At 43.5% G+C, this 26,514-nt stretch overlaps 1 protein-coding gene across 2 annotated transcripts; it reads right to left on the bottom strand.

Annotated features, from left to right (window-relative positions):
- Positions 1-331: 331 nt before the first annotated feature.
- On the bottom strand, positions 332-26,514 carry LOC311246745 (uncharacterized protein). 2 transcript variants are annotated; one of them, XM_084336971.1, is made up of 11 exons: positions 26,465-26,514; positions 25,193-25,402; positions 23,762-24,774; positions 23,352-23,507; positions 22,116-22,193; positions 18,902-19,018; positions 11,010-11,159; positions 10,548-10,715; positions 7,627-7,818; positions 3,190-3,381; positions 332-1,756 (listed from the first exon to the last, which is right to left on the bottom strand). In XM_084336971.1, the coding sequence occupies exons 2-11, from the start codon at positions 25,344-25,346 to the stop codon at positions 1,652-1,654; spliced, it is 2,325 nt and encodes a 774-aa protein (XP_084193097.1). In that variant the 5' UTR covers positions 25,347-25,402; positions 26,465-26,514; the 3' UTR covers positions 332-1,651. The 2 variants fall into 2 exon arrangements, with proteins under 2 accessions (XP_084193097.1, XP_084193098.1); XM_084336972.1 differs by lacking the exon at positions 26,465-26,514 and adding an exon at positions 26,137-26,183.

The raw sequence follows: 26,514 nt of genomic DNA, 5'->3' as shown, positions 1-26,514 counted from the left end.
GCTATATATTTAAGAAGATAATCCGTTGATGCAGCGGTTTGCAAGCTTATTTGCAAGTGTTTAAAGTATGAGCTCCATAGCAACAGTCCCTGAAGAAGTAACTGAAAACTCGACCGGTTGGTGATTGGACAGAGTAAGGACTGGGGAGGGCACAAATGAGGTCAGTCAGCTGAGGCTTTGGCTGCAATCTAATATGTGGAGATCGTGTTCCATATGATAGTCGATATAGAGCAGAGCAGATACACCCACAGGTCACCAATGGGCTAAGTACACAGCTTGTTTAAAAAAAACAAGTAAGTCTATAGATTAGATGCAGACATCATTTTTTTATCAGAGCATTTTATTCTCTTGAGTTAAAAGGGAAATAATGCAGACTCTAGAATGACAGAACTAGAGCAATAACACAAAACAAAGAAAACGAGTCAGGAATGTTCCCAAGTAAAAATGTCAAACCATATGTAAAAAGAAACAACAAAAAAATTGTACAAGAGCCCAAAGCTTAAAATAAATTATTTTTGGTCCTAAGCGAGTTCCTCTCCTTGGCATTGAAAGTTCCAAGCAAGTAATGTAAACAAAAAAAGATGGCAGTACTCTACAAGGAACATAAAAAGGCCTCATTGGTGCAACAAAAGACAAAGAAACACAACTAATTTACAATACAGTAGGATGCTGTTAAAGGGGAACTATTTTACTATTTCTTTCACTATTTGGGCACTTTTACACAATTCCTGTGAGTCTATGGAACACCTCTGTAATATATATATTTTTTTTATTCATTGTTTTGTATTTCTAATCAAGTCCTCAAAAACAGCATTTTTCTACCTCAAGATCTCGAGCTGTTTTGAGCTGATGTGGACTGGGGTGCAGGTGCTGGTGCCTGAGGAGCCACATTAACATGCAGCAGTGACTATATGACATCACATATAGGCACATTTTCAAACGACTCAGTTCAGTGAGGGTGAATATTGTGAGAGGAGAATTGGAAGAATGCGCCAATATGAGAATTTTGAGACATAGATCATATTAATATAAGTTCACATAGCTAGGAAACAATGCTAAACACTCAAAAAGGCCATTTATAAGATAGTTCCCCTTTAAGAGCTATAAAAGGAAATCAAACCCTTTTCCAAACCTAAACGAATGCAACCTGCTCCCTCCCATGTACTGAAGGACATACAAGCAGTGACCTGCACCAACCACTACACATCAAGCCACTCAGAAATGCATCAACCACCATCCCACTGCATGACATGAAATCTAATCAACACCTAACACATACATTCAAAAATCAACTAAATACAGTTACATAATGATTTTTAAATCAAATCAAATCACCCATCACTCGTCTCCAGCTTTAAAAAGCTGGTCAGTAATAACCTACATTTAATGTAATTGTAATTAATAATCACATCTCATTCAATAACATTGAAATGCCTGTTGATTTTGCTTTGGAGAATTCAGTACTTTAAAATGAAAAATATTTTTAAATTTGGTCCATTTCACGCCACCAATGCAAATTAGATTTTTTTAAATAGACTCAAATGTACATATAATCACCCACAACAAATGTGGTGCAAAAAGTGCAAGTTATTCTACCATCTCTCTCCAGTAAATGTGCTCTGGTGCTCACTGTACCAGCACCGCTGCCCCATCACAGGGTGTGTTTGAAAGCAGTCATGGGCTCATATTTGTTAAGTAGATTATGGTGCATCTCCTTGACGAGGTGGTCCCGCTCCTCAGAATCCAAGAGAATTTGCTAAAATGAAAAAAATATTAATAATATAAATATAATATTATCATCATGATCACAAGCATCAAAAGAACTCTTTAAAAGTCCCAGTGAAATATCATTCAGTGTATGTTGGGTGATGCGTTTTTCCAAATGAAACTGAAGAGACTTAAAACATTGGGAGAGACTTGAACATTTGAACATTAATAAAAGGAATGTTTTATCTCATCTTATCTCATCTTATCATGAGCGGCAGCTATTACCCTCATCCCTGTAGTCAATGCACCAGCTTTCCATTGCCTATTTTCACTGTGCGCCACGATGTTTGCAGAGCTATATCTATATTCTATATTATAGCTATGGAGACAATACTATGGCTCATTTGACAGTCGCTATCTCTCGTCCAACATGTAAAAAAAAAATATATACGTTTGCGTGTTATCCCGTGGTGAATAGTTTCAGAGTAATCCGGGCTAATTCCTGAAAAGCAGAGTTATGGAGCGCTATGTGAATTTTGCTAAAGCCGTTCGCGTTGCTCGCCTGGACAAGTTACCATTTCAAAATCAATAATTTTTTGATGATCTGATCATGAGCAACGGCATACGTTTTAGAGTACCGTATGTTACATAGTTGCAATCGATGTGAAATCATTGTTGGATCAAAGTAGGATTGATGTCATATAGTCCTTACCTTTACTAGGAGGTATCCCAAAATTAATATTCCAATTGTCTGATCGCGATTTCCAGTATTGATGTCAATCGGGTCCCTGACATGAACTGGCACAAGATATGCTTCAAGTGTGCTGAACGCATTCCAAAGTGCTCGGATGAAGCGATTCACTTGGTTTGGTCTAAATTCTCCGCCCGGACCATATACAATGTAACACACAGTGTGAAATAAGGTTTCAAAGGGTAGGCGATACTGCCACCTAGCAGGATTTGGCCGGTATTGCACTCTCTGGTTGAGTTCCAATGATACACCGAGGTCCGTGAGACTGTATACTAGGATATTAAAATCGTAAAAAAAGGAAAACGGACCAAATAACATATATACGTGATTGCCACTCAGCGGTTGGCGAGCAAACACGTATATATACGTTAATGGCACAGAAAGGGTTAATCAAAGATTATTAAAATGGAGACTGACGCAGATCAGTATAAAATCTACTGCAAGGAGAACTTTTCCACAATAATGTACCATATTATCTCATTGTCAGATTTAGTTAGGGGATGGGGGTATGCCCCAGAGTGCAGGGTGGGTCAGTGTTTATTTTACTGTATGTAATGAATGTAGCTGATGTCCAGGGACATAAGGTAACAATATGAAAGTAGCTGTATAATACGTCCAGGGACATAAGGTAACAATATGAAAGTAGCTGTACAACATGTCCAGGGACATACGGTAACAATATTAAAGAGTCATTTCGCAGGGCCTGTTTTGAACTATTCTAAGTAACGCACCTCGATGAGCTCGTCTCTCTTCTCCAGACTCTCCCTCAGCCTCCTCTCCTCCCTCCCCTGGTCCTCCCGGTAGTTCTGCCAGGCCCTCTGCACCTCCTTCTTCTCCTTCCCCTGCTCCCTCAAATCCCTCCGCACCTCGTTCAGCTGGGCAGTCAGCGAGGACTCCGTCCGGGTATGAGTCTCCTGCTGATTCTGAACAGAGCAGAGGAAATAAGTTAGAAAAGGATGAGGCGACGTGATGGTGGTGGTGTGGGGGTAGTTTAGATCTATGGTAGATTAGATATATAGTAGTTTAGATCTATGGTAGGTTAGATCTTTCATGTGGGTAAGAACTTAAGGTAAAAACTCTGTAATTTTGAATATGCAATATATGTGCAAACCAAACTGATGAGGGTCATTTTAAAACTCCATCCATGAACACGTCTTGCACATTAAAAAATTAAGCTTAACGGGGTAAGAGCTGACATGTTGAAAACACATAACTTAAATAGTTTTAATTGGTCTAAATGTATTGTTTTTGTGGGTTACCACGGGTGCAGTTTTGTTTATCATCATTTGCAATCATAACAGTGCTGAACAAAACTTGAGAAAACTCAGCAGAGACATATCTCCATTATCTCTCCATCTCTCCCCAGCTGGTTTGGCTTGATGTGCAACTTAGTAGCTACACTTACATAGCGCTCTCTCCCCTCTCTACACAGCCATCATCCACGATTTAACACTGCTCCTCCTTATCACAACAACGCATGCTAGGACATCATTTTAGACGACTACAAATATACAGCGTGCTAGAGTGAGAGCGTGCCGTCTCTCAAAGCAAGATCAAATGATTTGTAATTTATGTTATTCGATTTTTATACAGTAATATTCACAGATTTGGAGTTTTGGACAAAGGGTAAAAAGTTTCAAACTAGGAATGTCCGATATTATCGGCCGATATTGGCATTAAAATGTAATATCGGAAATGATCGGTATCGGTTTAAAAAATAAGACATTTTCTTTTTACATTTATTTAACCTTTATTTACCCAGGCAAGCAAGTAAGAACAAATTCTTATTTTATTTATTGTCAAAAGCATGCATAATGTTGTGTTAATTCCACGACAAGAGATATGTAATGTTCATTACCTGAAATTATTCAGTTTTTTTGGGGGAAAACCCTGCATATATCGGTATCGGTTGATATCGGTATCGGAAATTAAGAGTTGGCAATATCGGTATATCGGTAAAAAAGCCAATATCGAACATCCCTAGTAAAAACTCTTAGTTGAAGTTTAACTGCATGTCTTTGACATATTCTACAGATATAGACAGTGATGCCACAGATTACTTGTAAAAGTAATCCGATTACTGATTACTCCTTTAAAAAGTAATCCAAGTTACTTTACTGATTACTTGATTATCAGAGTAACTTAGTTACTTTGAAAGTAACTAGGTTACGAAGTCGTCGTCGTTCCCCCAACAGTTTTTTTTAAACGCTTTATTGAAAGTGCATAAATTGTTTTTAACTTGTTTCTCTGCACATAACGTAAATTGTTAAACTAGTGCTTCAGCTTCTGTACCATCAAGTATGGTAAAGCAACAGTCTATGATGCTCACAGCATTAGAGCAGCCAGCCAGTGGTTTTACAAAACCAGTGTATCCATTCACATCTAACAAATGCAGGCTGAACTATTCAATTATATCAACTGTAACTATTAAATTGTTTTTATAAATGTCTCTCTATAAACATACAATCAGTCTCTCTTTAACATGTAAATTAACTGTAAATCTGGCAAATAAGAGCTTTTGCTCTGCCACCATCAAATATACATTAATCAATAGGGAAAGAAACAATCTCTCTCTTTTGCTGTTTGGCTGGCCTCCGAGTCCTCCTGTACCTAGTCGAAGCGTCGGCTAGTGTTGTGATTCCAGATGCTTTCAATGCAATTGGATGTGCTGTTTTTAGCGGTAGACAGTATTTTGACTGAGGCTACGTTTAGACGAGCGTTTTGGGGTGGAAGTCTGAACAGAAACCGCAAAAGTCTTCCTGCGGTTTCACTTCGTTTAGACAAGCGTTTTGGGGTGGAATTCTCAGACGAATGCAGACGAGCCCTGCTGTCACACGATTGGCGCATATGTCACATGACGTGCTGTGAAGACCCGCCCTACTCTGCCTCTGATTCGCAGACTGTGGATGGGGAATGTGATTGGGCCAAAGCAGAGTCACTCACAGACAGAGAGTCCAGTCACGCCGCGGGACACATTCTTGTGTAACCCTTTCACTGCCACACCACGTCACTCCCAAATAAGAAAAACAGCTCAACATGTATTTTTGACTGTCAAAAACGAAATAAAATACTGCATTCCGCCTGCATTATGAATTTATGAGATAGTAACAAAATAGTAACGCACAGCCACTTGGACAAGTAACTGCAATCAGATTACTGGCTTTTAAAGATTAACGCGTTAGATTACTATTTTCGGGGGAAAGTAATCAGATTACAATAACGCGTTACTTAGTAACGCGTTACCGGCATCACTGGATATAGACGTTGGAAGAACTATAGTAAAAGGTGTCAGTTATGTAAATATAGTGATATATAGTGGGTATAAGCATATCTCAGTTGGAATTCTGCTCCCCTTCTGCCATCTGTGACACTATTATGCAAGGAGACAGTCGCTGCGTCCCGGGTTTAGTGACTGATTGGTTTAAAGAATTACTAAATACAAACCCCATTATCATCCCTCTATAGCAGGGATGTATTGTGGTGAGAAGCAAGACTAATGTCAATATGACTATCAAATATCAATAGATCATTTCAATGTCTATTTTTGCAGAGAGTGGGCTGTGTCTAACCTGTTAACATGGGCTGTGTGGCCGCTCTAACATGTTAACATGGGCTGTGTAGATGCTCTAACCCGTTAACATGGGCTGTGTAGCCGCTCTAACCTGTTAACATGGGCTGTGTAGCCGCTCTAACCTGTTAACATGGGCTGTGTAGCTGCTTTAACCTGTTAACATGGGCTGTGTAGCTGCTCTAACCTGTTAACATGGGCTGTGTAGCTGCTCTAACATGTTAACATGGGCTGTGTAGATGCTCTAACCCGTTAACATGGGCTGTGTAGCCGCTCTAACCTGTTAACATGGGCTGTGTAGCCGCTCTAACCTGTTAACATGGGCTGTGTAGCTGCTTTAACCTGTTAACATGGGCTGTGTAGCTGCTCTAACCTGTTAACATGGGCTGTGTAGCTGCTTTAACCTGTTAACATGGGCTGTGTGGCTGCTCTAACCTGTCAACATGGGCTGTGTAGCTGCTCTAACCTCTTAACATGGGCTGTGTAGCTGCTTTAACCTGTTAACATGGGCTGTGTGGATGCTTTAACCTGTTAACATGGGCTGTGTAGCTGCTCTAACCTGTTAACATGGGCTGTGTGGATGCTCTAACCTGTTAACATGGGCTGTGTAGCTGCTCTAACCTGTTAACATGGGCTGTGTGGATGCTTTAACCTGTTAACATGGGCTGTGTGGCTGCTCTAATCTGTTAACATGGGCTGTGTAGCTGCTTTAACCTGTTAACATGGGCTGTGTAGCTGCTTTAACCTGTTAACATGGGCTGTGTGGCCGCTCTAACCTGTTAACATGGGCTGTGTGGCTGCTCTAACCTGTTAACATGGGCTGTGTAGCTGCTCTAACCTGTTAACATGGGCTGTGTGGCTGCTCTAACCTGTTAACATGGACTGTGTAGCTGCTTTAACCTGTTAACATGGGCTGTGTGGCCGCTCTAACCTGTTAACATGGGCTGTGTGGCCGCTCTAACCTGTCAACATGGGCTGTGTGGCCGCTCTAACCTGTTAACATGGGCTGTGTGGCTGCTCTAACCTGTTAACATGGGCTGTGTGGCTGCTCTAACCTGTTAACATGGGCTGTGTAGCTGCTTTAACCTGTTAACATGGGCTGTGTGGCTGCTCTAACCTGTTAACATGGGCTGTGTGGCCGCTCTAACCTGTCAACATGGGCTGTGTGGCCGCTCTAACCTGTTAACATGGGCTGTGTGGCTGCTCTAACCTGTTAACATGGGCTGTGTGGCTGCTCTAACCTGTTAACATGGGCTGTGTGGCTGCTCTAACCTGTTAACATGGGCATACTCAGGTAGGCCGTGCTAAGACTATGTAACATGAGACTGGCAAGCAGCCCTGTGGGTCAAAATGCCAGTATAAATGAATGTATGAATTATTCAATTAACATCTGCCTCCTAGTTGCTTATTTTACTCTGTACAATAATTTTACTCTGTAAACCATGTTGTGTCCCAAACAAATTAACAAAACCATTAGGAGGTGGAACATGGATGCAATCAAATGGAAGCTGTGAGGGACATTAAATTAAAGCAATAAAGTGTAAAATTTATCTCTGTAAACAAAGATAAGAAAGAACCTGTTCTCATTATGACCTCTCACCTGCACCATAAGCTGGTAGTCCTGCAGGGCAGTAGTGAGCTTGGTGACTTCCTGGCACATGGTGGTGCCGTTGTCCTCTCTGTTTTCCAGCCAGGCTGCCAGCAGGCCCTCCTTCTCTCTCAGCCGATAGGCCAGAGTCGCCTCAGCCCCTCCCCCCGACAGCCCCTGGCTAATCACAGAGTCCGAGAGAGCCTGGAGGAAAAGACAACAAGCTGTAAGAAAATGAGCAAAACTTTCCCTTCAGTCGGTGGAGTCAATATTTACAGACTGGACTTGTGTCAGGAAAAGCCTTCAGGCTGCAGCACCAACTCCCCAATCAACAAAACAGAGAGAATAACTATTACGGATGACTATTAAACACATTGGGCGCCAGACATTACCCTTATCCTTGTAGCTAATGCACCAGGTTTCCATATGAATGAATGAATGAATGAAAACTTTATTTAACAGATTGCAGAATGGGTACAATACAGTACGGCTCAATACATACAATTGTTAAGGGGATGCAGACCTGAGAAAGACGTTTGTCTTGTTTCCATCAGGGTCCCCCATTTTCAATTCATATAGACATTTATGACATACACAACATACATGACATTTATGGCATAGGGACATATAGGTATTTAGTACTGATACATTTGTGACATAGGCGGTATTCAAATATACAGTACTGTTACCCCTAGATCCTGACAGAGTATATACATATGATGGGGAGGGGACTGTACATTAGGAGGGGGTGGGAGGGAAATATACATACGGCGGGGAGGGAATATATACATGCGGTGGGGAGGAGACTGTCTATTAGGAGGTGGTGGGGGTTTTGGGCATTTACGGTGGCCAGTTTCGAATTGCAGCCTCCCGTAGGTGCTCTTTAAGAGCGGTTTTGAATGTGGGCAGGGATTCACATTCCTTTACAGCTTTGGGTAGGGCGTTCCACATTGTTGTGGCATAATTGCGAAACGTGTTTAGTCCCTTGTTTGAGCCGAATCTGGGTTTCACATGATTTGTTGAGCTTCCTCTGGTGTAGTGGTTGTGGTATTCACTGACCTTTGGGAAGTATTTTGACATGTACATGGGCACCCCGGTCGTATAGTGTATCTTGTAGACCAGGCCCATTGCAAGTTGCTGTACTCTGTCGTCTACTCTAAGCCATCCTAGGTTGGCAAAGTGGGCAGGGGTGAGGTGGGTTCTGGGGTTCAGGTCAAGCAGTAGTCTGACCAGTTTGTTTTGTGATGTTTGTAATTTTGTTTTAAGCGCCTTTGAGGTGCTTTGGTACCATGAGGTGCACGCATAGTCATAGTACCCTTGAATGAGTGCTCCTGCCAGAGTCTTCAGGGTATTCTTGTTTACCAGAGAGGAGATCCGGTACAAGAATCTAGTTCGTTGGTTGACTTTTTTTATTACATTGGATGCCATTTTGTCACAGGAAAGATTTGCCTCTAGGATGGAACCCAGGTAGGTAATTTCGTCTTTCCTTGTGACAATATTGTCACCCACTGTAACTGAGAATCCGTCGGTCTTGCTGAGTTTGTTATTTGAACCGAAGAGAATGGACTACTTTCACTGTGCATCACTATGTTTGGAGAGCTATATCTATATTATAACTATGGAGACAATACTATGGTAATTTGACAGTCACTTTCTTCCATCGATCATACAAAAAAGAGATTTTTCATGTATACGTTCGCGCGTTATCCCGTGGTGAATACTGTATAGTTTAGGAGTGATCCGGGCAAATTCTTGAAAAGCTGAGTTATAGGGCGCTACGTGAATTCTGCTATAAGCGCTGGCGTTTCTTGCCTGGACACGCTACTATTTCCAAATCAAATGTATATAATAGGTATTATGTTTCATCATGAATGCATGAAAGGGGGGGGGGTCGTTTTAGATGCTTTGATAGCCAGTAACAGCATTAGTTTTGAACACCACACACGCTGATCAGCTGGATCGATATGAAATCATTGTAGGATCAAGGTGGAATTGACGTCAGATAGTCCTTACCTTTGATCAGGGTTATTCCAAAAAGAATATTCCAATTGTCTGATCGCGATTTCAAGTATTGATGTCCATCTGGTCCCGGACATAATTTGGCACAACTTATGGATCGAGTGTGCTAGATGCGTTTCGAAGTGGTCGGATGAAGTAATTTACTTGGCTTTGTCTAAATTCTGTGCCCGGATGGCCTGGAACAGGGTTTCAAAGGGTGGGCGATACTGCCACCTAGCTTGATCTGGCCGGTACTGCACTTTTGGAGTCTCAGTATGGCTTTCATTTTCAGCGGTAGTATGGCTTTCATTTTCAGCGGTAACATATAGGTCCGTGAGTGTAATATTGTTATTAAAATCGAAAAAAGGAAAAACTATCCAAAAACGTAATATTACGTGTTTGGCGCCCAACGGTTGTCAAGCAAACACGTAATAATACGTGGTTGGCGCAGAATGCGTTAACTTTGAAATGGCTATAGGAATGTCTAATACAATAGGGCTTGGGAACGTGATGTCAGGTAACGTCACAAAGCCACAATACGTAGAGGCTCACTCCACTTGACAGGCAGATTTCTGGAGTAAAAGATGGTTTGGAAGTTGTGTGAAAAGGTGCCACAGAAAATATCACAAGTCACAACCATCATGGGAGATCTGGACCTTTCTTTTTCTCCATCTCTATATCTCAGTTTCTGTACATTTTGCAGTTTTAGAGATTTCTCAATACAAGTTCCCAAGCCCTATGTTGTATATACTTTTGCCTTTGATACTAACCGTAAGCACATTCAAAATCAAAATACTTTTACTCAAAGTAGATTTCTGAAAGAGGACCTCTACTCTTTATGTGGTTATTCCTACTTTTACTTATGCAAGTAAAAGTGTTTGTGTACTTTTCCCACCACTGTGTACATTACATAATGGAGTGATTGTGTCAGGCACCTGTACGTCTCTCTGACAGCTCTCTAGCTCCTCCTTGAGACAATGGAGCAGAGCCTCCTTCTCCTGGAGCACCACTGTCATGGCCTGGTCCCTCTGTCTCCAGACCTCCCTCTCCTTCAGCGCCTCCCCCTGCACTCGCTCCTTCTCTGCCAGGGCCAATCGCAGCTCCTGTGATCAAGAGGGAATGCAGAACTATCAAATGAACACCTCTTGACAGGCTTTGTGCACAGAGCAAAGTACAATATCACTTTTGTGTGCACAAGTGTGTGAATGGAAGAGACACTGAGGTGGGGGAGGGTCAAAACCTCAAGGCGTGCATTTTTGTCCGAGGTGCGAGTTAGTTTGTGGTGTGTGACCGATTGAATGCCTTCTCACATTGACAGTGTCCTAATTGTAGTGGAGTGTTAGGTGTGTTGAGGCAGAGGGGGGTTTTAGTGAGTGTGTGTGTGTGTGTATTCTTACATTGATGATGTCCTGGTTGCACTGCAGCACTGTGTTGAGTGTGTCGAGGTCTCTCTCTCGGTCTCTCCCAGCATTCCTCAGTGCTGCAATCTCCCTCTCCATCCCCTCCTCTTTCTCACTCCTCTCAGACCTCAGACTCTCCAGGGCATGCTATGAGTGTGTTAAACATCAAGACCAATGTAATAGCAGGTAGCCAAGCATGTAGACGCGGTGTCTCCAATGTACGTTTGGGAAAATGATCTGAAATGTCATCATCATTAATTGTGTCATCATAGGCGGTTGCACCGTATAACATAGTGGTCTAACACTGTGGTGTTAGAGGGGGGTTCCAGACTGTCCCTAGAATACAGGGTGCAGAGGACTGTGGTGTTAGAGGGGGGTTCCAGACGGTCCCTAGAATACAGATTGCAGAGGACTGTGGTGTTAGAAGGGGGTTCCAGACGGTCCCTAGAATACAGGGTGCAGAGGACTGTGGTGTTAGAAGGGGGTTCCAGACGGTCCCTAGAATACAGGGTGCAGAGGACTGTGGTGTTAGAAGGGGGTTCCAGATGGTCCCTAGAATACAGGGTGCAGAGGACTGTGGTGTTAGAAGGGGGTTCCAGATGGTCCCTAGAATACAGGGTGCAGAGGACTGTGGTGTTAGAGGGGGGTTCCAGATGGTCCCTAGAATACAGGGTGCAGAGGACTGTGGTGTTAGAGGGGGGTTCCAGACGGTCCCTAGAATACAGGGTGCAGAGGACTGTGGTGTTAGAGGGGGGTTCCAGACGGTCCCTAGAATACAGGGTGCAGAGGACTGTGGTGTTAGAAGGGGGTTCCAGACGGTCCCTAGAATACAGGGTGCAGAGGACTGTGGTATTAGAGGGGGGTTCCAGACGGTCCCTAGAATACAGGGTGCAGAGGACTGTGGTGTTAGAAGGGGGTTCCAGACGGTCCCTAGAATACAGGGTGCAGAGGACTGTGGTATTAGAGGGGGGTTCCAGACTGTCCCTAGAATACAGGGTGCAGAGGACTGTGGTGTTAGAGGGGGGTTCCAGACGGTCCCTAGCCAAATGAGGACCAGTTGTATTTTACGATTACTTCATTCATTAAAGAGTTAGTGCAACGAGAGAATGTATAAGAAGAACTACTCTGATCGTAGATTTAAACCCCAACCTATTCGTATATAGATATATTATACATATTATATCAATATATCCAGCATCTGATTAACTGGGAGTCTATTGCCTCAATTAGTCTGTTTTATGGTCGTTGATGTGGATTTTTTTTTCGGAATACCCAGTATACATCATCAACATCAGTTTCTGAACTTTAAAACATTTGTTTATGTACTTTCAATTTATGAATAGTCCCTTTTTTACATTAGACCCACAATAATGACAACATAAATTACACTACATTCACATGACACCGTCCATCACAAACAATATCCAAATAAACTGTTAACACATTCGGTGCCAGACCAGAGATATCCCGGGTTAACTCGCCATGCGTTGGGCGCCAAGACCCGAGATTTCTCAGGTTTTGGTAGTTTATTCCTTTATTCGATATTTTTATTCATTATTCATCCACGGACCTCTGTGTTACCATAGGGAATGAGTCTGAGGTCGCCAAAGTGCAATACCGGCCGCATCCTGCTAGACGGCGGTATCGAGCACCCTTTGTAACCTTGTATCTTGGCCTGTGTAATGGCCAAACGTCTCCGGTTTCAAGTTTCCTTGTCGGGCGAGGGCAGCCATTCTCCCGGTTCCATTGAAGCGTGTCAAACATCCCCGATCCATATGTTGTGGTGGATTATGCCGTGGACCAAATGGACATTGGATGTACCAGATGGCGATCAAATTGGAATATTATTTTTGGAATACTCCTGATCACAGGTAAGAATGATCCGACGTAAATTTTTGCTTGATCCTGCAATGCTTTTATACCGATCGGGCTGATAAGCATTTTTAGTGTTCAATACGAATGTCGTTACTGACAATCAAATAATCAGAAACGACCCCCCCCCTTTCATGCATTCATGATGGAACATAATACCTATGATATAATTTTGATTTTGGAATAATAGCGTGTACAGGCAAGAAACGGCAATGTCTATAGTGGAATTGACGTATAGGGCTATAACTCAGCATTTCATGAATTACCCTAGACCGCTCTAAAACCATACTTATATTCACCACGGTATAACACGGGAACATATGGATGGAAAAATTCATTATTTTTCACATATTGAACGATAGATAGGTGAGGTGATGTCAAATGGGCCATAGTATTGTATCCATAGCTATAATATAGTTATAGCTCTACAAACAAGGTGACGCAGTCCTATCGTTTAAAGCGCGGCCTACCTCTGAACAGGTCCTGCATTATTATTATAGCTACAGCGGGCCCCGACTAATAGCTGGCACCGAATGAGTTAACCACCACCCTTGTCCTCAGACACAACATTACCAAAACACAAACAAAACAAAAAACTCCCTCAGGAAGATCACAAGTTTTCCTCAATTCCACTGCTGTTGGATGGGAACCTGAAAATCCCATAATTCTACCCTCTCTCTAATTCTAGTCATGAAGTCTTCTGTCCGTTTTCATCTGACAACAGCAAACCATTTAACCACTGAACCCTTGCAATGAAGAACCATATAATAACTGACAGCCACAGTTGTAAAGTCAATCCAAATCACTTGAGTGTGATACACTGGCGGACTCAGGGCGACCGCCCCCCCCTGGTGCCCCCACGGTCGAAAAACGCGTGCTAAAATGCCCTTTTGAGTGAAAGAAATGAGGATTTGCCCTATTGGTGCCCCACGGTTGAAAAACGCGCGCTAAAGTGCCCTTTTGAGTGAAAGAAATGAGGATTTGCCCTATTGGTGCCCCACGGTTGAAAAACGCGCGCTAAAGTGCCCTTTTGAGTGAAAGAAATTATAGGATGTGCCCTATTGGTGCCCCCACGGTTGAAAAACGCGTGCTAAAGTGCCCTTTTGAGTGAAAGAAATTAGAGGATGTGCCCTATTGGTGCCCCGACGGTTGAAAAACGCGCGCTTAAGTGCCCTTTTGAGTGAAAGAAATTAGAGGATGTGCCCTATTGGTGCCCCCACGGTTGAAAAACGCGCGCTAAAGTGCCATTTTGAGTGAAAGAAATTAGAGGATGTGCCCTATTGGTGCCCCCACGGTTGAAAACGCGTGCTAAAATGCCCTTTTGAGTGGCAAAGAATTAGAATCTGGTGCCAACATGGTCAATAATGCTTATTTTGGACAGAAAAATGTGTCTTAAACATTTAAATTGACCAACCATAGACCGTTTTTATTCCAATCAAGGCAAGAAGGCTATAGTGGTATGTGCTATATGACATACTATTTTATAATACAATTATAACATTGTAGGCTACAGTACAAATATTATATACAGTACAATTATATTACTATTATAAAACTAATATTATTTGCTCCACCTTAGATAAAGACAGTACAGACAATGAAGATGGAGATATTCACAAGGGAAATGGTGAAGAAGTGGAGGAAGGAGAAAATGCAGATGATTGTATGGAGAGAAACGATGAAGAAGTGGAGGAAAGAGAGAATGCAGATAATGCTATGGAAAGAGATGGTGAAGAAGTGGAGGAAGGAGAAAATGCAGATGATTGTATGGAGAGAAACGATGAAGAAGTTGAGGAAAGAGATAATGCTGATAATGCTATTGAGAGAAATGATGGTGACACAACAACAAATAACTTGAATGCTCTCCTGTTGCCATTAAAATATCCCACTGATCCATCCAGCCCATGTTCAGAAGCACAGCATAGACCACCACTCTGATAGATTTGTTGAGTTTTGTTGCTCTATTGGACCTTGTCAACCAGTTCTGGCTCTCTGATCTTATGCTGCTTTCAATTGAGAGGGATATTCAAATTGATCATAATGAGGTCATTGACATAAACAGAGGACCAAAAGACGAATTCTGCTATGACTCCCCCACCCCCATCTCCCTTCCATTGCAGCAATGGAGAGCCAGCACATACAAATCTGTCCATGAAAATAACCAACATATTTTCATTAGAGGTGATAGAGGAGAGGACATAGGATGGCAGGAGGGAGGAGTCAGGTGGTACAATATAGTAAGTTTAATGGAGAGAATGGAGAAGATAGGGAGAGAAAGAGAGGGAGAGAAGGAGAGGACAGGATGAGAGGACAGGATGAGAGAAGGAGAGTAAAGGACAGGAGGAGAGGAGAGGACAGGAGGAGAGAAGGAGTGGACAGGAGGAGAGAAGGGGAGTACAGGAGGAGAGGAGTATAGGAGGAGAGAAGGGGAGTACAGGAGGAGAGTAGGGGAGTATAGGAGGAGAGAAGGGGAGGAGAGGAGAGGACAGGAGGAGAGAATGAGAGGAGAGGGGGAGTACAGGAGGAGAGAAGGGGAGGAGAGAGAAAGGAAGAAGCTCAACGGCACTCGAATTAACTTTTAACTGTTAAACTGTTTTATGAAATAAAAATGTTAAAGGTGTATTGTTCCCCGTGTGTTTTTATCATAGAGGTGTGGTTATACTATTAATCTGGATTGTCAATGTTATTCTAATGTTAATCTTAATCGAGGATGAAGACTATTTCATCATACATGACGCATCATAGCTTTTTGCTTACTGATGGGGTCCCATGTTGTGCAGTAGGTGCCCTTTTTTTTTCTTTTTTCGCCCCTGCCCTTCAAACAGCCTGAGTCCGCCACTGAGTGTGAATGTGATGCATCACCAGAAAGTACTCGACCTTTATGGTCTTTATCTATGAATGAACTAGGGCTGTCTTAAATACTTCGAAGCTTCGTTCGATGGGCATGGGATTCGAATATGAAAATAAATTTTGATTATTAAAAATAATATATATATATGATTTTTTTTTGATTTTTTTCTTTTAGCAAAATCAACTCTTAACTACAACAAGCAATGCTGTTTGTTATTTAAGATGAGGTCGGACTCGGCACTGACAGATTTGTGTTCATTGTGCTGCTTTTATAAAGCCTCAAATGACGGCTTACAATATTTCATGAAAGCAAAGTGTTTTGTTTGTCTAAGATTTTAACTTTACAGCACTGACAAAGTTGAACAAATTGCTGTACAAGTCACACAACATAAAAAAAAAAAATTATATATATATTTCTTAAGTATAATAAAAAAAATTATCTCGAAGCTTTGAATTAAAATCGAATCTCGGCCCCGAAGCTTCGAATTCCAAAGAAAATTCGAAGGTCAGCCCTAGAATGAACACAACACTGCCCAGCAGAAATAGAGCAAGCTCTGCATTACTTTTCAAGCCCATGCGTGCGCAACAAAGGCTTCCCACAGACTCCAAGAGGCACCAGCAGCTTTAAGCCGAATTTAAGAAAAGAATAAAGAATATTTCCCAGCCTCTGATCGGCAGGTGGTTTTGCACATCGTTTGTAGTTTAAAAAAAATAAAATTCTCCTGCCTGATTTTTCTGCGCTTTTCCTCCCATCCCAATTTAGTCGTTATGCCAATTCCCCCCTCCCCTACCTGGTCGTTGTGCGCATGTGCCCCCTACTGGTTGGTCAAGGGAGCCCTGAGGTCTACCACATGCTTCCTCCGACACATGCGGAGACAGCCAGCGGCTCTTTTTTCACCTGACAGCGCGGACTCTCATTGGTGAAGTGTAACGCGTGGGAGGTCACGCTGCCTTCACCACTTCCTGTCTTTTGCTGTGCAGGCGCCCTGACCTGACCTGTAGGAGTCGCTGTCCACAACGCCAGATTACCATCCCATCGACTTTCCTCCCGCTAACTCAGCCAAACGAGTTAGTATGACGGCTGGCCCAAGCCGGAGGCAATGCTGACACCCGGATTCGAGACCAGAGTCTCTCGCATTGGTGACGAGTGCAATCTCCACTGCGCCACCCAGCCGCCTATTGTTTGTAGTTTTTGATGAGGAATGCCGTTTGTAGTTTGACGAGGAATGCTTATGGTGGTCTTGGTTTTCCGATGTGCCCCTGGGAACACCACTTAGCTGGCCAAAAACATCTGATTGGTTATTGATGCAGGGAGCTGTTCTTTTTGGCCAATTCAATGTTTTTGCCCTGCCAATCAGAGGCTGGGAATAATTTGTTATATATATATTCAGTGACAGTTGTGATTGGAGGATCAAGAAAAGAGGGCGGGTTTTGAGATAGTCAATTGGATGCCACATAGGGTCACAGCTAGGGATGCCCCCCAGACCCCGGTTCTAAACGGGAACCGGTACTAAATTAGAAAAAAACTGAGTATTGATAAGCTCCGACGTTATCGGTACCGCTATCGATACTATCGAAATTATTATTACTATGAGTTATTTTTTCGAGGAATTTAAATGTTGGGAACTATCTCTCCTCTCTCTGTCTCTGCACGAGAAGCGAGCCGCAGCGAGCCATTATTACTCACACATACACACACGGGTACTTAAGGGAGGTGCCAGTCAGTGGCTCCGTGCTGCTGAAGCGCAGCACACACAGACCGAGCTCTGCGCTCGTCATGGCGGAGAGAGCAAAGCGCTCGAAAGTCTGGGTACACTTTACGAAAGTCGATGCCGACGACGCACTTTGCCACAAGTGCAATAAAACATTTGCCAGTAAGTGTGGCAATACAAGCAATTTGTCAAAACATAACATTAGTCTGCAGAAATGCACCGTTTGACTGCTTTGCTCGCAGTGTTCCATCTCCATCCACGTCCACTGCAGGTAAGCCAAGATACGGAGTTAGCTAGGCTAATAACAAATTATTATGAATAGGCTAATAAATAAAATATAATTGCTTAGCTAATTGTTTAGCTACAAATATATTAGAAAGATGAAAGATCGAGGCGGTTAGGTGGCGTAGCGGAGATTGCGTTCGTCACCAACACCGGAGACGCTGGATTTGCCTGTTCGAATCCAGCTCACAGCTCCGGTGTTGTCACCAGCTTGGCTGGCCGTTCACACTAATACAATTGGCTGTATTAGAGGGTGGGAAAGCTGGCGGGGTGGGTCCGGGTCGTTGTAAACAGCGACTCCTACAGTTCGGTCGGGGGGCCTGCTCAGCGCGGATAGGATCTAAGGGGGGTAGTGTGATCCTTCCACACGTTACACCCTCTCAGTGAGAGTCCGTGCTGCCAGGTGAAAAGAAGCGGTTGATTGGCTAGACGTGTGTCGGAGGAAGCACGTGATAGCCTCCACTCTCCCAGACCGACTGTGGGGGGTAAGTGCGCAGCGACCAGGAAGGGGATTGGGAATTGGCATAACGACTAACATTGGGATGGGAGAAAAATCTGAGGAAAAAGGAGGGGGAAAAAGATAAAAAAAAAAAAATAAAGATGAAAGATCTTCAGGCTGAGGCTGCAGCCACCATGTCCCAGCCCACCCCTCCTCCCTCTACCACCACCGGTCCCAGCAAGCCCAAAGTCCCTTCACCCTAGCAGCTAGAGGAAGGATGACAGAGTGTCACAGCCTCTACTAATAACATGGAGTATTGAACTGTTTTTAACAGCTGGGTATTAGGTGGGACATTCTGATTTAAGAACTTTCTAAATAAAATAGAAAGTCCCAAAATAGTTCATTTATCTGACTGCTTGTATTAATTGATCAAATTAATAATTAAAAGTAGCCATGTGCAGTAATAGTTATATAAATGAATAATAAAGCAATGTGGATTCTGTTCTTAATAATTTGTTTTGCTAAATAAAAAAGAACCGATAAGAGTATCGATAAAGTACCGAACAGTTAAGCAGTATCGATAAGAGTAGTAGTATCGATAAAATCCTAACGATACCCATCCCTAGTCACAGCACATTTAGACACACTATAGTTTTAAAATGCTAGGAGTCGTCAGACTTTTCATTTCTGATAATTTTTTTTTATTTAATTATACGCAGAAAGTGGGGTTTCACCTTATTGTCAGAGAGCGTCTCCTTCAGGTTTCCTGCCAGTTTGTCGGTCAGCTTGTCAGCCAGCTCCGGCCCCGTCCCAACCTCCACACACAGCCTCCTGATCAGACCCATGCACTCCTGAGGGAAGAAGACGACAGGAAATTACCATCTGCTGGATGGAAGATGGAAAACACACAAACATATCCTTTGTGGACATATTGCATGTCCACCAGAGGCAGTTTTGTGCAGGTGACAGTGAATTGCTAGCCAGCCGTTGCCCAGAGGAAACGTGCGAATATTCTGCATTTCTTTCTGCCAGGTGTGAAAACAAGGCCAAGGCTCACTGCATTTCATGATGTTGTGTAAAATGCATCCTTTCCATTATAAAAAGGAAAATATTAAAGCAACATTGTACGGGTAGAGGGAGGTGTTTATTCTATCGTATACAAACACATGGCATAACATTAACACTTTGGGTGCCGGGACACGTCTTCTCACGTCTTTGCTGGCCATGCTAAAGTTGCCGGGGGACGCTGTACAGCGTCCTTATATCAATATTTCAAAAATCTGCGATCGGATTCATAATGTCCCTCCGCTGGCCTGAGATCCACCAGCAGGACCCACTGAGCTCTCTGGCGGTTCAGGAGCGCCATCTGGTGGCCGATCGGCGCAACCGCTTAACAGGAAGCGCAGTAGAGGTTTTGCTAGACGTCCGTATTGCTTCCGGCCACTCGGTACATGTCCCGTGACTCTAGCTCGTCACACTACATAGCGATCGATTGCCAATAACTCGATAAACAACATGATTTGGACGTATATACCATTATACAAGCTGGAGATGGACCGGGTAATAATATATCCCATAATGATCAAATTTCTACTCGACGATGATCGCCCAACGGCGCGCGGAGACTGGGGTGAGTTTCAGCGTGTAACGTTACCGTCTTCGATAATAACTGATATTATCAACATTTGACCCACATTAGATGATTGGTATAACGCTGCCCACGGAATTATAAACGCCCCCTCGCCCATCCGGTCAACATCAGATGACGTGTAGTAACTTCTAGAAGTACGTCTAGTTGGAATTTTTTATATCGCGCTGATTGCCATCAAACTGTATTTCATCATCAATATAATGCATTTGGGGCTATAGATCACGTTCTGGAGAAAGCTGCAGAAAGAGATGAAAACATACTTATACATTAGACCATACTTTACTATGAATATGTGAATGAAAAAGTTTAACGTTGCTACACAATGAACAATACATATAGGACTTTGAATGGGCCCTAATAATGGCAATGTAGCAATAGAATTTAAAAAGTTATAGCCCTGCAAAGAAGGGGACTTTCTCCATAGACAAATAACGCTGGCAATCTATGGTATATCATTAATTTAACCTTAGGCAACCAAAGTGTTAACACATTGCCCGCCGGGGGTTATGCCCATCTAATGCCCCTCTCTGCCAGTGCTGTAAGCCTATGGAGATGTTTACCTTCTTTGCAGGGCTATAATTTATTTAATTTTATTGCTATATTGACATTACTATGGCCCATTCAACATCGATTATCTATCGTTCAGGATGTGGGAACGTTATACTTTTTCATTCATACATTGTTGTGTTAATACCTTTTGTATGTTTGATTTTATAAAACGGGGGACGTTCTTGATAAGCCTCTAGGCTTCTAACTTCTCCTTCACAATCGTTATAACTTATTATGTATTGTTTTTACTTCTGTTTAACTGTGTTAATAAACAAACAAACAAACAATACCTTCTAGAATATAACTATGTTTTTAATCTTTTCTGCTGTAATTCCAAAAACGCTAGTTATAGGCCCAAACGCATTATATAGATTATCGATTGCCGTTTCCCCCCCATACACGCTACACCAAAAAACTCAAATGTATATGATCGGTATACATTATGCCTCATCATGCGCGGAGGAAAGGGGGGGTTGTTTATAATTCCCCGATCATCAGTAACTGCTTTATGTAGGTTGGGTGGATATATTGATCAGATGGTTTGCAAACAAGGAAATGCACAATCGGGTTGAAAATAACGTTATATTCCTCTTAGCGTGGGCCAATGAGACTGGCGGTGAAAGATCCCAATTATACGACGCCGATCGCCTAGATCCATTTCCGGTTTGTATGGCGCAATAAACGCCGAAATCATAACGATTATTACGTTTAGAAAGCGATCCATTATGTACATAGTGTCTGTCGGGAGTCCCGTAACGAGATGTGACTGCCGGATGATTTTCATCGATGCACTGATGGCACATCCTGTTTGAGAGTGTAACTCGCCCGACCATCCACCAGGCGGCGGTATTGAGCCGTCGTTGCAGTCACATCTAAGGTCCAGCTGCAGGACCGGGGGTGGGTATATGAATTATGAAAAAATGAAATATTGATCTCAAAAACGCTGTACAGCGATCCTGGCAGACAACGCATGGCGGCCAATAACGCTGGACAGCGTTTTTGGCGCTGGATATTATGCAACTTCTTTGAATATGTGGAACATGCTTTTTTTTTTAAGTTAAAAAGAAACTAGTTTAAACCAAATGTTGCATTATCCATCACCTCTTTCTTCGTTTGTACTGAACATGGCATTTTAGTGGGTGTAGCACACACCCAATATTAAATTATTTCCTTCCGTGCCTGGCCACACCACACAAGAGTAAACTACTTTTACAAACTGGGCAGTACAATAGGTAGGCAGTGTTCCTGCCGATTGATTAATTATAGCCAATTTATTGCTTGGAGGGTGATCATTCTGAAAAGCTTGTTTAGACTCACTTGTTAACCTGAAGACTTCAAACTCTGGCTAAATGGCAATGAGTGCCTTTTTCTCCAGCCAAATTACATTGTAAATAACATTTCAGACTACCAAATCCATATTATAGTTACTGTTAATCCTCTGAGAACAAATTCACCAGACATAAGCAGCTTATGTCAGCCCCCATATACAAAACAAATATGTCACAATTTTACCATTTCCTCTGAAAGCAACTTCCAATGAAACCTGAAGCCAAAAAAAGGGTGCCTTCAGTGATTCGACTGCTACCGAGAAAATTATTAGAATGCATTTTTGGTCGTACTGTCCCTTTAACGGCTTCCAGTGAATTGGAAGACAAACAACATTCCACTGAGTTTGGAGCCGGCAGGAGAGTGTCCCATGGCTGTGTGTGCATGGCTGAGTCCTGTCTCCCCACATAAACCTCACCCACCTGGATGAGACGCTCTCGGCTGTGGAGAGAGTGGCCCAGGCTCTGGAGCAAGGCACTGCCACCCTCCCTCTGAGGGAACTGGAATAAAGAGAATAAACACATAAGAACTGAGTCATGGCTCACACCATATTTTGTTTAACCTTAAGTTACTGACACACTATGGATTATATAGCCTGTTGACAAGTTACTGACACACTATTGATCATATAGATTGGTGACAAGTTACTGACTGATCATATTGTCTGTTGACAAGTTACTGACACACTATTGATCATATAGCCTGTTGACAAGTTACTGACACACTATTTATCATATAGACTGTTGACAAGTTACTGACACACTATAGACCATATAGACTGCTGACAAGTTACCGACAGAGACAAAGAGAGAGTCACATTATTCAGAGCAGACAGCTAAGAAGCCTGTTAATGATATCTCTATTGAAAGGCCTTGTGAGCCTTGGGCAAACTCCACTGGTCGGGGAGGATTCCAAAGTCTCTTGTGTGTGTGTGTGTGTGTGTGTGTGTGTGTGTGTGTACACACTTGCATTAAGGCAAGAAGACACACCCTTGCAGCGTGACAATACTCAACCCATCCACCCACCTTTCCTTACATAATGATATTTGTGCTCCGTCAAGACAATATATTTAGAACCTAGTTCAGGGTGCTATTTTAGTCACATGACTGGTGAAGGTGTGTACTGTGTGAACGTGCTGTAATAAAGTCGAGTGAACCCGTTTTTCTTGTGGAGAAAGTTAAGCGGCAAATGCCACGAGACTCTTGCTTGCAGCAGTGTGGATAACTGCATGTGTAACGAGTCGTGACATTGCTGACTTAAGGGTTAGTTCTGATTGTTGAAACCCTAGCCCTATTTCCTACTTACCAGTTATGGTGCTGTTCCTCATACTAGCTCCGGCTAGATAACCAGAAACCAATGCAAAGTCAATGGGGTCAAGCTCCTGTCTGTACGAACTGACTGAAGCTCATTGAAATCTACTTTGTGGGCACTGTGGAGTACGTTTCAGTGATCTTCAGTCAGCTTGTACAGACAGCTTGACCCCATTGACTTTGCAATGGTTCTTGGCTAACTTGCCGGAGCTAGTATGAGGAACAGCATGGATTGTGCTGAGAAATAACTCATTGGTAAGTAAGAAATAGGGCTAGGGTTCCAAAGATCAGAGCTAACCGTTTAATGTTAACTGCATTGTGCGTCAGACGACAGACTGAAATGCTTACTTGGACCCAGTCCTCTGATCCATTGATCTCAGTAGCCACCGGCTCGCTGTTGTTCCCACGTTTCAGCTCAGCCTCCAGGGTCCTGACGCGTGTTGTTGCTTGATCCAGCTGGCCTCGCAACTGCCTGACTGCATGGTGCACCCGGCCTGCTGTGTTCTGAAATGACGAGGTCATGGAAAAACTATATGGGTTATGGAATTTCAGTACTAGAAAAAGGGCCCACGGTTGATAGTCTAGGTTGGACTTTTGGACTGATCCCGGATAACCTACTGCAGCCCACTAGTGTGTCAATATTTACATGGGACAGTCACGGATAAATTCGATCATCTGGAGGCAAGCTGTTGGCACTTCCTCTATTTGTTTCCGTTGTGCGTGGCGGGTTTGAACTAGAGCTTAAAAACAACACTCACCTGTCGATGAAGAGGCATGAACTCGTCCCTCAGATCAGTTAGAACGTCACCGTTCTCTCCATCCACAGCATCTTCTCCGTTCACCGCCACCTCCCCAAAAATCAGCACTCTGTTGACGGCAGGCGACGGCATTTCCCCCGTCCGCCCCGCACATCTCCCCCCCTTCCTGCCCAACACTGGAATCTTACTCCCCGGCGGAGAACTGACTGGCTTCCCGTCGATACCTCTCAGCACTCTGAGCACGCCGTCCAGGTAGAGCGGCGGCACCTCCGGCGAATCGAACGGCTCCGTGCCTTCCAGAGAGTCTAGGGATTGGATGGAGGGGGCCCGCAGACAGAGACTGGACCCCGACAACGAACCCACACTGGAGTTGACGGACGACGGCCTGGACCAATGGAGAGGCATGCTCTGGGACTTGTCCCGCGACAGGGCCAATGGGGAGAAGGGCTGGAAGGGCAGGTGGCGGGGAACGCCGCAGACGGACTCGTAATCAGAGTCGGACACCCGCAGGGCATCGCAGCCTTCGCAGCCGTTGCCCTTTGTGCATCTCTTGCCTGTCCTGATGAAGTGCGGACAGGCGTCCCACTTCTCAGACCAGCACTCATACTCCGAGAGTGCCATGTTGTCTTTGAGCATCTCTCTGTAGCCTTCCTTCTCTCCTTCGCCACAGTCCTCCTCGCTGGCGCTACCCCTGGCCTTGAAGTCCTGCGGGTGCCTGTGGCAGTAAGCATGGCGCACCCACTGTCTGATCTTGTCCCGCTCCTTGGTCAACTTCTGGATTCTCTCCGACGACAGCACCCTCACCCTGGCTATGACGGAGTCGAACTTGAACACCCGCTCGAGGACGCACGCACACTTGCCGCACAAGAACTCCCCGCGCCCGCTCCCCCGCGGCACGGTCTGCCCCAGGATGTGCGTCAGCACGGAGAGCACGTCCATTCCTTTCGAGGGGGAGGACAAGGAAAGTAGGGACTTGGAGAGAGAGACGGAAGACCCCAGTGATAGCATGCTACCTGTGTGAACGATATGAAGAAAATTACAAAAAAATTAAACATTCATATATATTTTTATTATTATTTATTACCATGTATGTTTGCACAGTACAAGGGATTTGTTATGGTACGTTGGTGCATACAATAAACAAAGAAAACGTAAGAAAGTAGAATTTAAACAAGTACTGCAGTTCAAACCATTACTACAGTCAGAAAATATAAAATAGGAATAACATTTAATAAATATAGTGTACATCTCTGAAATAGATAGCCTCATGAATATGAACTAACAGTCTGTTCCCCCTCAACACGGATGTATAGCATTATGGAATGAAACTGCCTTGGTTGGAAAAAAAAACAATGTAACAATGATTCAAATCTATGACAGATTCCATGTTTGACACATTTTTCACTCTCCTAGCGAGAAAACTCCACTCACCCCAGGGGCTGCTGCATCCACTCTTCACTGACTCTGTCGGTGTCTGACCACTACCACCCCTCCTGTTCTGGCCTCCAAACAGCCATCGTCGTTGATTTCCTTGGAGGACCCCTCCACATATGCGACAAGCCTCATTTTTACCTCTGGAGGCCATAGTGGACAGAGGGCTGAAACGTCCCTCTTAATGGCCACTGGATATTTCAGGACACTCTGAATAATAATAATAAAAAAAACATTATTGCATTTAGAAACATATATTAATATCTCTATATATTCATTCCTGAGGAGTAGGAGACCAGTTTGAACACTAATTCAGTATTGATGTTATGATGGCTTGTAGTAGAATTGCTACCTGCAGTGACACTCAACAGCCTGAGCTTCAAAGTAGTCTTTCGAGTCCGAACTGGAAGTAAGTTGGCGTCACCTTTGCCCGACTCAAGGAGATTACCAACTTGTTTAATGCAACTCTATGTTCAGACTAGTTGGTCACTGAAGAGGCTCCCTGTGCCTCAGAACAGAGTGTAATCTGTTCCCTGGTGGATGTTTTGGCCAGTCGGCTCTTCTAGCAGCACACACAGCTGGCAGTGTTTACAGTATGCAGTACACGTCGACCTTGAGCCACGCTGACAGTAGAGCCAGTCAGAATATGAATAAAGAAGTTATCTAAAACATGCTACTCTTTCAACTCTACGTAGGCTACTGTGATTTGCACAATGCCTGTCTTGTCCGACATCCCCGTTTCTTGTATTTAGCCAATTTCCCCAACGACCAACGGGCAATGCCGATAGTGTATAAAGGTTGGGCTACAGTTAAATATCACTCACCACTGACCTGCTGCCTGTGATCCACATCTATTTTAAGAAACCGAGGTGATTCGCTTCAGCGACAGCTAGGCTGAGTGTTATGTTTCAATGTTCGACTACCAAATAAACTTGCCAACTCACCCGCCGTCACAACGTTCGCTGACTCCCTCGGTTTAATTAAATTCCGAGAAGTCATACATATTCAAATAGGGTCGTTTTCACATCGCGCATTTAGGAAGCACCGTCTTATCTAACTTATACAAAACTAATTAAATCTGGCATCGCGCTCTGAACGAGATAAAAGTTGAGAAATCTGCTACTACAGCGTCGCTTTCTCATAATAGGGTAGCGTGCTCTGACCAGAACCTATCACCAATCACATCGTCCGTATACAGTACAGTCTAACGAAAATTACAAAAAAATAAATAAAAACATCTTGTGTAGAAAAGCATACATAAAAGTGTCTTACAAACTCCACCGGGAACTCGACAGCGTTGCACCACGGCACCGGGAGTTGAG

The sequence above is a fragment of the Notolepis coatsorum genome, assembly GCF_963971535.1.
Source record: "Notolepis coatsorum genome assembly, chromosome: 19".
In the NCBI taxonomy this organism is placed as follows: domain Eukaryota; kingdom Metazoa; phylum Chordata; class Actinopteri; order Aulopiformes; family Paralepididae; genus Notolepis; species Notolepis coatsorum.
This window is presented reverse-complemented; position numbering and strand designations above follow the sequence as displayed.

What these genes read in the sequence shown, in the direction of transcription:
- LOC311246745 (XM_084336971.1), bottom strand. Translation starts at nt 25,346, where the DNA reads ATGGCCTCCAGAGGTAAAAATGAGGCTTGTCGCATATGTGGAGGGGTC. An exon ending in AGACGCTCTCTGACAATAAG is followed by an intron (nt 11,160 to 18,901) that starts GTGAAACCCCAC and finishes ACACACTCATAG; the next exon opens with CATGCCCTGGAGAGTCTGAG. An exon ending in ACTACCAGCTTATGGTGCAG is followed by an intron (nt 3,382 to 7,626) that starts GTGAGAGGTCAT and finishes TGCTCTGTTCAG; the next exon opens with AATCAGCAGGAGACTCATAC.